Raw genomic sequence first — 16780 nt, 5'->3', positions numbered from 1 at the left:
ATGCATGCCACCCCAAACTTTCTTTTTTTTAAAAAAAAATTGACATCATATACATCCTTCTACTTCAATATCAAATAGCCCTAACTCAATATTTTTTAAGATCTCCAAATTTATGGTGTAACATATAAAATTAATATATACAAACACAACCCAACCTTTCTACTTTTCTACACTTTAGAATTGTTGTGTTAAAGATTCCTATATGTACTTTTGGTTTTCAATGGAATAGATTCTCTCAAATGGGTTTGGGAGGTCACATTTTAAGAGCACTTGTTAGATTGTCCAAGAACCAACAATTCGATTTGCAGACGTTGGATATGAGTACATACCAGCTCCAGAACAGCATGGGGTATTTTCACTCTATCTTGCTGATCAGATGGGTGAAAAATGTTATTACCTGGTTGGTTTATATTATGTTTTCATGACTGTTAAAGAGGATGAGCATTTTTTCAAGAGCCTAATTGTCCATTTCAAATTACATTTCTGTGAATTGCCTGTTTGATTTACCTATTGAATTGTCATCTTTTTTTTTCTTATCAAAATGTAGGTGCTGTTTGTATCTTAACATCTCTAGTAATTAGAGTAGTTTTGATTTGCATTTCTCTAAGAGTTCATCTCACTCCAGTCAGAATGGCAGCTATTAAGAATACAAACAACAATAAGTGTTGGTAAGGATGTGGGGGAAAAGGCACACTTGTACATTGCTGGTGGGACTGCAAATTGGTGCAGCCAATGTGGAAAGTAGTATGGAGAATTCCTTGGCAAGCTGGGAATGAAACCACCATTTGACCCTGTTGTCCCACTCCTTGGTCTATATCCAAAGGACTTCAAAACAACATACTACAGGGACACAGCCACATCAATGTTTATAGCAACACAATTTATAACAGCTAAACTGTGGAACTAACCTAGATGCCCTTCAGCAGATGAATGGATAAAGAAATTGTAGAATATTATTCAGCATTAAAAGAATAAAATCATGGCATTTGTGCTAAGTGGATGGAGTTGGAGAAGATAATACTAAGTGAAGTTAGCCAATCCCACAAAACCAAATGCTGAATGTTTTCTCTGATATAAAGAGGCTGATTCATAATGTGGTGGTGGTGGGGAACATGGGTGGATTAGATGAACTCTAGATAGGGTGGAGGGGAAAGGCCGGGGCATGGGGGTAAAAAAAAAAAAAAAAAAAAAAAAAAAGATGATGGAATGAGATGGATATCATTACCCCAGGTACATGTATGAAGACATACATGCTGTGAATACACTTTGTGTACAACCAGATATGAAAAATTGTGCTCCATATGTATAATATGAATTGTAATGCATTCTGCTGTCATAGATAACAAATTAAAATACAAAACTGAAAAAAAAATCAACCTTTGGTGTTTGCATCAAATACATGAAAAATATTTTTCTTTTGAATTTGCTTATATTGATTTTAGCCATTTTAAACATCTTTCATATAATTGGTCTATATTTGTAATTTCTGAATTTTTAACTTGTTTGAAAATATCTGATCCACCACTAGGTTACTTAAAAATTATAAAAAAAAAACCCTGTGAACTGAACTGGGATTCGGGGGTATATGACAAAATAATTTAGTGTGATTATTAATTTTTATATATTAATAGTAATGTTAGTGTAGTAATTTGGGGATGAGACTTTAATGAAAAGTCTTATAGAAATTCAAAGTAGGTTGGACGGGTAAAGGGCATTCCCTGGAAGGAAATGTGAAATGAAGAAAACATTTGCAAGTAGACCTCTGGGTCAGGGGAAGGTGAATTATTACAAAGAAAACTCCATCCAAATATAAAATGGAATAAAACTGATGTTGATTGTCACTGTACACACGGACAGGCTGAATTTCAATATCAAAAGGCAGACTGTCAGATTTTGTTTGAAAAGTAAAGTTCATCTATAAATTATGAAAATGCATACAAAGCAAGGGAACTAAACTGTATTAAATATGAAGTGATGAGAAAAGATGCACCGGAGAGATTCAAACATAAAGGCAGGACGATATTAGTATCAAAGTAGAGTTCAGGGCCCTTTGTTGGGGGCTAGGGAGATAAAAACCTGACTCGTCAAGGCTACTAAGGAGGCTAGGATTTGAGAGGTCAGATTTTGAAGGAAAGGGAAGAGCAGAACTGGAAGACGATGGTATGAGCCCTCTTTCTCCTTGAGGCATATTTCAATTGGAGAGCAAGGCTCAAGGCCTAGAGAGTCTGTGGCAGTTCATGGGGCTGGGGATATAAAAACTGCAATTCAAAGCTCACAAAATGGAGAACACACTGGATTGTCATCTGGGATCATGAAGGAGTCCTGGGTAGAGGTGAGGGTAAACTAGAGATAGACCAGCTCTTAACAAAAATCCTGTTTAAAATAGTTCAGTCCCTGATTTGATTAAGGGGACCTATATTTTCTGTGTCTGTTAAAGCTATAGGATGCCTCTCTGGAAAAATATAACATCAACAGGATCAAATATTTAATTTAAAAAATTACCATCCCTGTCACTGTTAGAATCCAGGTGAGGGGGAGACCCAGAAAATAGAAATCCCCAGGTAATTCGGATATCCAGAAACCTGTGATTAATATTTAAGAAAATAGATGAAAACAGAGAATTATTACAAGAAAACTGAAATCTGTAAGAAGCAAATGGAAAAATCGACTAGGAATATAATGAAATTAAAATAGATGAGTCTAGCAACAGAGTAGAAGAGAGGATTAATAACCTAGAAGAAAAGTCAGCAAAATTATCTAGACTAAGGCAAGAAGAGAGGGGCAAAAGGTGGGGGGAAATGGAGAAAGCTGAGTCACAAGAAACTTAGGTAAAATTTTTACCGCACAAACTGAAGTCCCAAAAGTGAGGGTGAGAAAGAACGGTCAGAAGTAAAAACAAAAGATACTGGTCAAGGGATTTCCCAAAGAGACAAAAGACAAATGTGAGAATCAACACAAACCCAGTGTAGGCTAAAAACAAAACTAACCCACACCTATGTACATCATCGTCAAATTGCTAAAATACAAATTCTAATGCAGCCAGGGGTAGTGATTGTTAGGGAACAGCAATAAGACTAACACTTGGGTTCTAACAAAGGAATATAATTTAGAAATTTTGGAATACTACCTAGAAAGTGCTGAAAAAAGACTGCCAACTTTGAGTTCCAAGCTGAGCAAAAATGTGCTTGAAATGAAGTCAAAGATGTCTAAAGTAACGAAAACTGAAGGAAAAAAGAAGAAAAAAAAAAACAAAAAACCAAACACCATGATGTTCTAAAGGAAGTTCTTAGGCATAAGAAATATGAAGCCAGGCAGAATCACGGAAATGAAAAAGCAATAACAAGACAACACGTGGGAAATAAATATGTATCAACAGAATGGCTGTGATGCCATTTTATGGGTTTTAGAAATGCACATACAGAAACCAGGAAACAGCACAGCAACGGGATACGTGGAGTTAAAAACGTTCTAAAGGCTTTGCATTTACAAGATGTGTTCAAGGAATTGTTTTAGATTCTGAGATCAAAAAGGTATGTTATAATCACTAAAGGAATGTAAAAGAATGAATAGCTAACAAGTTTACAGGAGGGGGTTATGAATAAACAATTCCTGATTAGTCCAAAAGAAAGCAAGAATGGAGAGAGATTGGAATGTAGAACAACTGAGACCAGGAGAGGGGATTTAAATCTAATACTGACTTAGGTTGAATATAAAAGAGCTAAGTAATCCAATTAAAAGTAAGTTTTACTGGATAAAAAACGAGCTTTATTTTGTACAGGTAACATTTAAAATAAAAAAAGCCACAACTTGAAGGTGATAAGAAGAAATAAGACATATCCAAAAAAATTGGATAAGAAATTAGCTTAAGAATTTATCAAGAAAACTGAGTATCGATAAATTGAAGGTAAAAACTGATTATATCAATAGATGATGAAGAAGCTCTAATTGTTGGTAATAAAAAATAAGTGAGACCACATACAAATAGAAATGCTATATTTTTATGGCGTCATAAAGGGAATCCTACCATTTGTGATAACAGATGTCCCTTGAGATCATTATGCTAAGTGAAATAAATCAAAGATACCTACTGCACGATCTCACTTGTAATTCAAAGCCTAAAAATGTTAAATTCATAGAAACAGAGGATAATGGTAGTTGCCAGGGGCAGATGGAGAAGTGGGAGATGTGGGTCAAAGGGTACAAACTTGTGTAACTTCAGATCTAATGTAAAGTATGGTGACTAAGCTAATAATATGGAACTTGTTCTTGCAATTTGTTTAAATGTTGTAACCACAGAAGAAAAGGTAACTGGGTGAGATGATGGAATTGTGCTATACTTAAATTTTGTGAAATGGTATCAATCACATTGTGAAACTTAAATTCCGTCAATTTGTAAGTTATCACTCAGTAAAACTAGAAAATTACAAATTTCCAACTGACTAAGGATCTAAATTGAAAACAGAGCAAACAAACCAAAAGACAAAACCTCAAGCAACAAACAAAATAACCATAGAAACAGAAATACTAGAAGAAAAAATTCAGGAAAATATTTGTGCTGAGCCTCTTCTGGCCCCTCAGTAGAACTGATGTTTTCATTTTCACATTCCCTACCTGCTCCCTCTTCAGCCATACATGCCATAGACTTCTAGAATAAAGGCTGAGTAACTTGTTTTATGTATTTCCTTAACTAACTTCTCCAACTGCACTGTGAGAGGTTTGCTTTAGAAAAAGAAAAGCTTTAGTATGCCCAGTGCCAAGGACATAGCAGATATGTAATAAATTTTCTGTTGACCAAATGGATGAATGACACTTGGCCAGCACCCCTATAACCATTCCTGCCTCCTGGGGTCATAGCTAGAAAGAGCCAGAAGTAGAATTCCTTTTTGGGTAATAGATAAAGCATAGGCTTTGGAGTCAAACTGACCTGAATTGACTCCTGTTTATAAATAATATGTGCAATAGGTGATTTTCTGTAAGATATTTACAGATGTTTACTGGGTCTATAGTCAGTGTTAAAAACTGTTAGCTTTATTAATGGTACTACTATGAAGCTTGACTAAGATGAGGGCGTTAGTTTGGCTGAGGATAAGATATGGTGGACCCTCCCAGTTTGTCTCACCAATGGGATAGTGTATGGGGTAAAAGTAGAGTAACTTTACTAATTACTGCTTCATTTGCCTTATACCTGACCCACCTTGCTCATCCTATCTCCCTCTCTGACAATCTGTCTCAGTGGTCCTCAACCCTGGCTGTACATAAGAATCATTTGGCTGCATTCTGGACCAATTAAATCAGAATGTTCTCCATGGGGGCTTATATGTGCAACTGGGATTGGAAATTATTGCCCTTTCACTCTTGTTTCTAGTAGAATAAATCCTAGATTGCAGAGGCCCAGAAACAACAGCATTTTCCTGGAGCAAAAATTATTTCCTAAGGAATGTGGTTACCCATAGCAGAAAAAGCAGGGTTTGGTGCTAGAAGCTCAGAGTCCTAGTTGTGGCACAAGTTGAAGGTATGACTCAGAAACCTACAAGACCTCTGTCTTCTGGTTACCTAACTTATCAAGTAAGCGTGATAGAATTTTCTACCATAAACCATAATGTGTAGTTCAAATTGGAAAACGGATAAAACTTTTCAAAAATTTGGTAATTACTCAAATGTAACTTGTTACTGTTCACATCAGAATTAAAGAAAATTCCACTGCACATCTTACCACCTGTGGGGCTATGCAGAAACTAACCCAGTTTCTTCATCTATGAAATGGAGATATCTACGCTGCTGATTGCATATTAGTTCCCACTGCAGGAAAAAAATGGGAACTAAATATATGAGGTTGTATTGTGTGCTGGCTGTTATTGATTGGTATTTTGTGACAAAGTTGCATCTTTACACAAGTTCTTGAATTTCAACTTGCCATCAAATCCCATGACCTCTCATGGAAGTAGGTACTGGCACTCACATGACCTTAAATATATATGGCATTTCCATCTCAGGAGCTTTAAGACTTTGTAACAAGTCTCAGGGAATCATTGGTTACAAATCAAGCTTGCTGAAGTGATGGGTACAATTGATATTGCTGCCTGGGAACAGTCCCTTCGGTTTCTATTACCTGGGATTTCCTGACTTAGGTTGATTACATACATTCACTTCTTGCCAGTATTGATCATCTGTCACACACCTAACTAAAGTGGGTTGAAATCCTGTGGTCTGTGGTATAAAAATGGAGACAGGCCAAGAGGAACTGAGCAGGCTGAAATGCATGGTTCCTAAACAAGTCCTGCCATTTTTCTCTGACCTCACCTCCCTCTGAGTTGTAACCTGGTACCTTTCTCCTGAAGCCTTATGTTCTCTGGTATGGGCATCTGTACACTTGTATTGACCATAAGTCCACTGATTATAAAGTCAGAGGTTTCTGGTAGATTCAGAATTCTGAATAGTGAACTTGAAAGTGACAATTGGGGAATACAGCATAGCTATTCCTGATTTTGTCCCTATTGTTATTTTTATTCTTACCTGGGCAAAGCAATACAAATAATATTGTCAGCCAGTGACATAAACAGATTTTCTTTTCCTATAGCAAATCTGATAATTACTATGTTAGGACATAATCTTGCAACACCCGAAATAATAGATTCAGCATGATGTCGGGTTTCAATGCAATGAAACAGAACAAGTCTCCCAAGAAGGCATGAACTATCATTTCAAACAAGACTGGCAGATGCTCCTGCTTACCTACAGATATGGTCCAAACAGCAATGATTTTCAGAAATGCCTTAGTTCTGGAGTTAAAGCGGCTATGGTGGATGGGATTCTGGATGGCGACATAGCGGTCCAGGGAGATGGCACAGAGGTGCATGATGGAGGCCGTGGAAAAGAGCACATCCAGGTAAATCCAGACCGCACAGAGCTTGCTAGGCAGTGGCCACCGGTAACCTACAATACAGAAGCTTAGCATCAGTCAGCAGCCTCATACCTCCTGAGGCAATAGTTTCCATTTTGGTGACAGGCACAAGTGGTGGCATGGGATGATACAAGAAAATTTCAGTATCTGAACAAACTCTAATACTGTTTAACTGCAGTACTGCTGACCTGGTTGATGAACATGAGGTTTGAACATTTCTGGTGTCTAGAATTATCAGTGTGGTATGGTTAACTTGGATGGTTACTCTTTAGGGATTCTCCCCTGCTCTATTCACCTAGCAAAACTACTTTTTCAAATGAATTATGTTCAAAGTTGTGATGTGTTTTGAGTTCCTCTATTTGGGTACCTCTCACACTGTACTATCATATTTTTCTTCAGGGTTTAAGTCCTAAGGTTAGTCTCGTATTATTATCCTAACTATCATCTAGTCTCACAGTAATAGCAATAAATGGTATTGGTATAAGTGGCTAAATGGTTAAAAATCCAGATGCGGACTTTATTTGTAAAAAAAAAAAAAAAAGAAAAATGAAAAATAATTGTCTACTGATACTTTTGGTGTTAACCTCAAACATGGGGAAACTTGTGTCCTTTCTCTGAGCTTTGTTTCAGGGCAGTAGTTCTCAAACTTCTGGGAACAGGTGACTCTTTTAAGTGCTTCTTAGAACAGGGACTGCTGGACCCACCTCTGGAGGTTCTGATCCAGTAACTCTGGAGCAGGCTGAAAAATTTGCATGTCTACCCAATTCCCACGTGATGCTGCTGGTCCAAAGACCACACTTGGAGAACTCAGACAGCCATTCTTACTCCTGGATGTCACATTAAAGTCAGCTGGTGAGCATTAGACACCACTCTGGCTCTGATGCCCAGGCCAAACAGTTGAATTAAATAATTCTCTCAGAAGGATGGCCAGAGGTGGGCTACAAAATATTCTAAGGGCTTTAGATCTCCCTGGAAGATTACAATCCAGGCACCACTGCAGGCTATCTCCTGTGTTAGGAAGATAGAGGACGCCTTATGAACACAAGCAAAGTGTCGGCGTTTCTGTGTGTTCTGGAGGGAGCAAGTGGTTATATAAAGCGTTAATTAGTTTTGCTAACAGTATAAGCAGTGGTGTTAGATCTGCCTGCATGAGAGAAGGAAAATTGTAATAAAGATCGCTTTCCTTTATGCTACCACAGACCAAAAAGCTGAGCAAACTCTCCATATGTGAGCCTACTGTCTACCAAGAAGCCACAAGGGATATTTAGAAAAGGAAAGGGTGCAGGACAGAGCTTGAGCAAAAAGAAAGTCTTCTTTGGAAGAGCCCCAGCTAGGGAAGCAGGCTCTGCCTGTTCCCAACTGATGTTGGCTCTCAGAGCGTGTTTTTTTTTTTTTTTTCCTGGAAGGAGGCAGCCACAGCCACGGACCTTAGTTTGGTGGGACATATCCTTTGGTGGGACTGCTGGGCGCCCCGCAGGTTGCCATAGGCATAGGGACTAGTCTGGGGTTGGGGGCAGGAATCTGGGCCGAACCAGCCATGAGCCCAGCAGCTGCCGCCAGGGGGCGCCCCTGCACCCTGAGCCCGTGGTGCCAGTGGTCGCCTTCCAAGGCCGGCTAGAGCGCTCCCGCCCATCCTGCCGGGCGGCGGGGGCGGGGAGAAGGAGGGATGCACCGGGCTAGGGGCGGTCGCCCCCCTCTTGCCCAGGTTCCTGCACAGTCACCCTCCTCACCTCCCGCCCCCACTGGATTTTGCCTTTGAGCGTGGGGCGGGGTTTTAGAAGTGAGAAGTCCTCCAGAATGTCTGGGAAATGACAGGCAAATTTAATGAAATTATTTAGGTGTGACATTTGCGTGGTGAAGCGGGGGTTAGCCTTGCAGTGATCATTAGTGACCCTGTACAAACTGATGCCTGCTCTCCCTTGCTTATCTCCTTCATACTGTTCGGGGATAGATGAATTTTAAAAGAAAAATTAGACTTTACACTTGGCTAGAAAATCTTCTCTCACAGGCACCTCATTAGCCAATCTCTAAGGTCCAGCTGATTGCCAATGTGCCAGTGTCGGCAGCCTCAGTGTTCTCTCTTTGGCTCTCTGTTTAAGGAGAAATCTGGCTGCACCATTCTTATTTTGGAAAGAATATCATTCTCCCCAATGAAGCCGTCCCAGTGTTTGCAGACTTGCTGAGAGGTTTGACTGTGTCAAACTCTGTTGAGAAGAAAGCAAGATTAATCTCTTTCCATTTGTTTTCCACCCTCCTCCAAACCAGACTGGAGGAGTTTTATGCATATGCATTTTTAAAGAGTTGAGGGTATAATTCAAAGGCACTTTTCCAAATTAGCTTCTTTGGGCAGGCAACAATTAAAACTGGAGTAATTCATTTATTCTAATGGAGACTTTGAATGTTTTAACATTAAACCCACTCCACCCCTAATGTTCTCTCTGCAAATGTTCCAAGGTAATTGGGAAGGTTTTACCACTCCATTAAGAAGTGCTGAAAACTGTGTGACAAAGATAAAACTGTTCTGTCCTAAGTCTGGAATAATTGGATGGGAATGTAAAGGATTAAGAATCAAGTGGATTCAGAATTTTGGGGTAAGTTATTGCTTGATGATGATATTGGGATATTTATAATCATTATTGCACACACCCCCGTGTTTTAAAGCACAAACTTGTATCATTATCTTCCTACATAAAGTGTAAACAGAAAACGCCAAAATGATCAGCTAACGTTGTCTGGTTTTTCAAGCGAAACATCATTTTAAGGGTTAAAATTTAAGTAACTAGCATAACATGGTGATAGACCCTGGTCTACAAATAAACCTTCAGATTTACAGTTCACCCGCTGAGCCCCTGCTCATCTGCTAACAGCAGGCACATGCTCTTTGTGATCAGTGTGGGTACAGCTGGGAAACTAATGCCACTCACCATACAGGATGGTTAACATGGACACGGGCATGACAAGGAAACCCAGCAGCATATCGGCTATGGCAAGTGACATCAGGAAGTAGTTGGTGGCGTTCTGCAGCTTTTTCTCTAGGGACACTGCCATGATGACGAGTATGTTTCCAGCAATGGTTAGAATAATCACTACAGCTGTCAATAAAGCAGACCAGTTTTTTTCCTGGAGATGAAGTAAGGAGAAACATGTTGGTGGGAGGCACCCTTCACAGGAAAGGTTGGTTTGGTTTTCATACACTATTGTCCAGTTAAATGCATCAGAAGTATTTGCTTCTCCAGAGTTAAAGTCATTATTATAATGCCTTGTGTCGTCGTTTAATTGCATTAAGGAGTTCGGAGTTGAGCTCAAAGAAGAATTTTCTTCACAGAGAATATCCATGTTGGAGTCGGAACTTGTAGCAGATGAAGTGTTGAAAGACTGACAAGTTATAGCCTCTGCTCAACGTTTATCTTTCTATCCCTGAGCTCTGTCGTGCCGATGCTGATGTACCTGTGGGACTCCTTGGCAGTCTTTTTCCTCTCCCATTATTATGAAAGTAGTTAAGAATGGCAATGCTCTTTAGATTGCTTGCCTTCACAATTTTAGTGGCGTCCTCTGTTGGGTTGTATTTTTTTTTCCACCAAAGAAGGGCAAAATAAGCAGAATGAACTTTTATCACAGAGGTTGCAGAGTTTTGAGGATTCAGGAAGTCAAATGTGATCCTGGCCAAAGAAGAAAAGTTTTGTAACTACTAAGAATCTCTTTTAGTTATATCTCATTTGATTGGATAGGCTGACCACCTAGTTTTAGCCACAGTAATGTTCAAATAGCATGCAATCCAAAACAGTGAGGTTGTATACAGTCTACATTAGGAAAGTCCATTAAAATTGCATCCAGAGTTAAACCCATAGTAATGGGATATACTTTGGGTTATAGTTCTCAGTCAGTCTTAGGCTGAATTGCCGCAACTGCTATCAGGAATTTCAGCTTGTATTATGTTGCTTAGTTAACAAAAGGAAAAAGAAAAAGTCCTGAAGATTAGCAGACAACTTTCCACACCAGAAATTCTCATGGAAATGATTACATTTTGGCCAAGCATGATTTCAAACCAGAAAAGAAAATTACACAGCAATAAAATGAGAGCAGCATGAGAACTTACATTTGTCTTCAGGGGTCCATGCGGTAGACATACTTGGCTATTCTGTGCCTAGCTGCTTCTCGAATAGTAATGAAGCCGGTGTAAAATCCCCTCTTCCCGAGCTTCTAGCAGCATAATATGATAGTAATTTGATTTCTCTTTTGCTGACTTCAAAAACTGCATACAAGAGTCGAGCCAGTTCCAGCACTGTGAGGTCCGTGTTGGCTTCCTCTGCCACGGTTCGGCTTGGGTCCTCCCTCCCTGTGGGGCTCGCCTGAGCAGGCACACATTGATAAATCATCCACAAGCCCCTCTCAAAGTGACACAAAAGAACTGCACGGGGAAAGTAGGAAGAGCTGTCTGCACCCAGGGGTTCCTGGTTTCCACGGGGATGGAGCTGCTCTCTGGCTGCCTCCTTCACTTCATCAGACCTCCCTCTATGTGTATGTCATAAACTGCAAGGTAGCAACAGCCGGGGAGGGCGGACCAAATAGGCTTTTTTTTTTTTTTTTTTGCTACATGTTAACATTGGGAAGTTTTTCTTTGCTTAAAAAAAAGAAACTGGAGAATTGCTCTTTTGTGCAGATTCTTGATGAGGCAGGTAAGCCACACAGTGCTTAATCTTTTAGCTTGAAGGGTGAAGCAAGAACATAAATAAGGCTAGAAAATGGAATGTCCTGAGAGCTGGAAGCATACATCACTTCCACCCAAAGCCAACTGTGTTAGAGCCAAGTGGAATTACTTGACTTCCGCAACATGGGCTCAGGGTGGCAGGAAAGGCAATAACACTGATAAACTTATAGTGCTATTTTTATTTATGGCTAAATATGTACACCATTCAGCTAGATTATTTTTCTTCAGAAATGTACTACCCAGAAGTAGTTTAAAACTTCACATGTGATAGAGGATGAGTTTTTTTTTTTTCCCCCAGAAATAACACTAATGACAACATGCTTTATATGTAAGCTGTTTCCCAAGGAGTTTTTATTTGTTTGTTTTAATTTGTTTCCACGTTTTCCAAGTAGATTTTAAGGAAGGCAAATGTAGCTCCGTATTTTTACAGATGAGAAAATGGATTCCTTCCTGATAGTTGGGACTTTCTAGGTTTCTGACCATCTGTGGCCTTTTCTTATTCTTTACATTCCCCTTAGACAATGCAACCATTCTCATGCCTTCAAAATATTTGGGGCCAAATTTTGTACCTTCAAAGGTAATAATTTCCCCTCAGTTCCAGACTTAAATATCAGGTTGCCTTCTGGATGCTTCCATCTGCAGCCTAGTCCGTCATTCTCCCTTGTCCCACTTATATCTCTGGTATTATCTCCACCCCTTCTCCTGGTTCATGGAGTCACTTCGTCATACAGCTAGCGGTGATACTACATGACTCTTCCTTCCTTCTCACTTCCAGATCTCACTAAGGGTCCAGGGCTACCTCTGTATGCATGTTTCCCCAATCTCGTCTCCAACCCACAGGTAGGTGGATGCTCTTTGGTCGAGGGCTGCTTCATCTGCCTCCTGGGCTGCCCTGTGGCCATCCTCCTGCCCCACCACATCAAACACATGTGCAGTAGAGCATGCAGCTGAGAACACAGCTTTGGAATCACACTTGTTTGGGTTTGGATTCCAGCTCTCGAACTCAAAAATAGGAGACTCCCAAACAATCTGGTGGCTCCCTTTAAAGCTTAGCATTCTCCCTTTATACAAGGCAATAAAAGCAGTACCTTGTTCAGCGGATTGTAGTAAAGCTAGAATGAGATAAAATTTGCAAATATTTAGTCTGAGTCTGGCGTATAGGGTGCTCTCGGTGCATGTTAACCATTTTATTTGTATTCGTGTTAATATTATTACAAAATTCGCATCATCCCCTTGCCTCCATTCTTCTAGTCTCTTCCTTGGGGGCTGTATGATTCCTTTCTTAGTCTGCTATCTCCCCAGTGCCCTTACTTTTCAGGCTCTAACTCTTGCTCCTCTCCTGAGCAGCCTACCTGCAGACTTGTGCATTTCTGGACATTTTTACGTCTGTGAACTTGCAGTTCCATGTGTCTGGAATGCTCTCACTACCCCTCTCGGTGTCCATCTGGCAAATTCCTACTCAGTTTTCAAGGCTCAATTCCAAAGTTATCTCCTCTGAGAATCACAGACCCGCCACCTACTACATTTTTAACCTTAATTAAGCTTTTAACTACCTTTTGAGCTTGATGAAGGTATTTAATCTATATTTTAGTTTCTTCATTTGTATATAGGGAATGTTATTAATACTATCCATGTCTCTGGATTAATTCGAAAGCTAAATCAATTGCTAGATGTGCCAGACACAGTTTAAGTACACAATAAAGGTTAGTTGCTATTGTTACCAAGCCTATTCTCATCAAGTTTGCTATGGCTCATCTTCAAAAGCCAGTGGCATCTTCTGCTATCTTCCATTTTAGTACTCACATGTAGCACATAAGTTCATAAAGGCAAGAGTTGTCTATCCTGTTCATGGTTGGTTCTTAGATATACTTGAATGAATGAATGAACATATGGTGGATTTATGATGACCTGTTTACGTGTCTATCTTCTCTTCCATAGGGAATTTCCTGTTCATCTCTATACCTTTAATATAAAGCCTGGTGTCTCAAAAAGTATGTTACTCAGCAGATATGCTTAGATTGAATTGTTGACAAAATTAAAAAGGAGAATTGGGGAGAAGTCTAGAATCTTTTAAAAAAATTACTTTGTCCAATGTGATACTCAGAGGACAAAGGAATTTAAAAAAAAAAATTTGTGTTAGACAATTACTGTAAATCTTTGTGGTTTTTTTTTTTTTTTGGTACCAGGAATCAAACATAAGGGTGCTTAACCACAGAGCTACATCCCCAGATCATTTTATTATTTTTTTTAGAGACATGGTCTCATTGAGTTGCTTAGGGCCTCACTAAGTTGCTGAGACTGGCTTTGAACTTGAAATCCTCCTGTTTTAGCTTCTGAAGCTGCTCCGATTATAGGTATGCATCACCATGCTTGTCCACTCTAAATCATTTTGAAGTTAAATTTTGTTTTACGGATTTCTTATTTCCTTAGAGAAGTCTGATGTCTCATACCTCACGAAGAACCTTTAAGCTTCTTCTCACGGCAAAAGTAGTCGGCGAGTTTCTTGTTCTATGATTTACACTCTGAAGTAGAGTTGTTAGTAACCATCTAAGATTATTTGCAGTTTTATGATTACTTGTTATAGAAAAAATAATATGAACACAGTCTAGGACTTTGGCTACTGATTCTTAAATAGAGCTTGCCCATTAGTAGCATGAGTGTCAGATTTGGTAGAATTTTTTTTTTTTTTTTTGCAGGTCTGAGATTCCTTTTGAGTTTGGCCAGACTGGGGTACCTTGGCTGCTGATTTGTATGCTGACGTGCTGTCCAGCTCTCCCTTCACACCTCACGCGCTCACTTTCCCCGTTGCTGGAAATGGTTCTCAGTACTCTGCAAATTACCCTCAGCCAAAGAGAACTTCTTGCCCATGGTCAAGCCCTGTCCCCAGGACAGCCGGCATATAAGGACTAGTCTGATCTGAGGTTGTCAACGTCTAATCCTCTTGTCTTTAGGCTGAATAACCCTCAGGGCCTCCCTGGTTCCAGAGCCCTCTACAGGATCCCTGAGGTTTTTCTTGGGAACAAATCACAATTAAAATGCATCTGGACCCTGTAAAGCCCTCTCCCATCCCCTACAGGTGGTCTGTGAGCTCTTCCCAGTAAACCTTCTGACACTCAAGTCTGTCTCAGAGCTGACATCCTGGGGGTCTAATCTAAGACTTTTTAAACTTGTGTTTTGATGCCTCAATCGCACCTCTGGATGAGATGGATGTCATTCGGGGAACACAAGGATAAGTGTGGTCTATATGTGGGTGACTGCTCCCATGGCATAAACTTGGAGTTCTTCAATTGACAACTGACTTTACTTCCGAAATATAGCCAGAGGAATTTAAGGTCAACAACTCCAAAACTAAATTTATTATTCTGGGCAGAATGCCATCAGTAATTAATTGGACCTTATATATGGGGGTGCATTTTACAATTAGTTTATTCTGAAGAGTTCACCAGAAAGTGATTGCTTAAAAATTAGATGTTGATTTATTTTTCTAACTGGCTGCAGTAGTATTTGTAGTCCTGAAATTTTTTATGCTGAAGTTATTGGGTTTCTGAAACATTAGTGCCTTATAGATGTTGTGTAGAAGGAAAAAAAAGTTCTTTGAGCACATAAATCTGCAACATACTGCATCCCATAGCCTCCTTTAGGAAATGTACAATGCACATTAGCATATTAAAGGCTGTGAGAGATCCTGCAGTAATGAAATCTGTTTATATTTGTCTTATTTTTTCCTCTTCCAGAATACTCCTTGTAGGTCAATTTTATTAGTTTAAATTGTTGTATTTTATTTCTGTTAAATTATAAAGTATGTGGTCCAGTGAATTTAAAAAAATTTTTTTGACAACTGTATATGCCCTTGTAACCAACACCTAAGTCAAGATATCTACCATTTCCATCGCTTCTGAAAGTTCTCTGGTGCTCCTCTCCCCGCTTTTTTTGGTGGGAGTGGTACCAGGGATTGAACTCGGGGGCACTCAGCCACTGAACCACATCCGCAGCCCTATTTATTTAGAGACAGGGTCTCACTAAATTGCGTAGCGCCTCACTTTTGCTGAGACTGGCTTTGAACTCATGATCCTCCTGACTCAGCCTCCTGAGCTGCTGAGATTATATGTGTGTGCCTCGTGCTCTTTTTTGCCCTTCACTTAAGACAAAAATATACCATGTATTTTCATTTATGTTTGATTTCTTTTGCTTCATAGTATGCTTGTGAGATTTTCTATATTGCTTTGAGAGAACTTTTCATTTTTAAAGAATTATAGTCTGAGAAACTCTTAAATGGTGTGGACATTTAGGGATCAACCCTTTGTGTTTTTTTTTTTTTTTTTTGGTTCAAAGGAATGTAGATCAGATCCTTGTTCTGTCTTTCACAGCCTAATTTTTTAAGATGGTGCCAGCAGCATAGAATTCCATTATTGTTTTTTGTCTTTTTGATGTGCTGGAGATTGAACCCAGAGCCTCAAACGTGCTAGGCAAGTGCTGTACCACTGAGCTATATCGCCAACCACTCATTTTGTTTCTTAAAAGTATATCTGAGATTTTATTACCCAGATCTTATCAAAGGTCTGAGAATAACAAAAAAATTCAGAGGATTTTTCTGAGTGATATTTAATCTATCGCTTCTTTAGACTGTTCTAATTCTCAGGATTGGAAAAAAACAGACTTCAGGATCCCTGTGTACCTGGAATACACAATGTCTTGAAATGCCATTGACTTGCATCAAAAGAAATGAGGACTTGATATGAGCTAATGACATCTATTTTTAAAGTTTTCTGTGATATTTAATTTAACAATATTTATTATCTGAACAGGTAATTGTGTCGAGCATTATTTTATGTGCTGAGTATACCTATGATGGTGGATAGGGTTCCTGCTTTATTTAATTCAATTCACTCAAATAATTGGCTACAGCACAGGTGTGTATAGAGATAAATTTGGGAGTTGATGGCATATTGCTGGCATTTAAAATGGGTTGGATTATGTAAGTGAGTAGAGATAGACAAGGCATGAGGTCTGAGTACAGAGCTCTGGATTTTAGGGCAGGGAGGTGTGGAGGAAGTAGTCATGGAGGTTGAGAAGGGGCACCCAGGGAATGAGGGAGGGACACAGAGAACGTGGTATCTCAGAAGTTGGTTGAAAGAAGTACTATCAAGGGGAGAGAGTACACAGTTAGGTCA

The 16780-nt window shown here is 39.4% G+C and overlaps 2 protein-coding genes across 2 annotated transcripts in view; both read right to left on the bottom strand.

Moving 5' to 3' along the window:
* HTR2A (5-hydroxytryptamine receptor 2A) overlaps positions 1-10237 on the bottom strand; it is a gene marked incomplete at both ends in the record, with an annotated part of 56413 nt that extends 46176 nt beyond the window's left edge. Inside the window, 2 exons of the mRNA XM_081308315.1 lie at positions 6733-6933; positions 9826-10237. Coding sequence (XP_081164441.1) covers positions 6733-6933; positions 9826-10237 — 613 coding nt within the window. The remainder of the gene's footprint in view (positions 1-6732; positions 6934-9825) is intronic.
* ESD (esterase D) overlaps positions 1-16780 on the bottom strand; it is a gene marked incomplete at its 5' end in the record, with an annotated part of 339388 nt that overhangs the window by 99550 nt on the left and 223058 nt on the right. The window lies entirely within an intron of this gene.

The sequence above is a fragment of the Spermophilus citellus genome, assembly GCF_964194105.1.
Source record: "Spermophilus citellus genome assembly, chromosome: 1".
NCBI classification, from domain to species: domain Eukaryota; kingdom Metazoa; phylum Chordata; class Mammalia; order Rodentia; family Sciuridae; genus Spermophilus; species Spermophilus citellus.
Note: the sequence above shows the minus strand (reverse complement) of the source record. Positions and strands in the feature narration are given on the sequence as shown.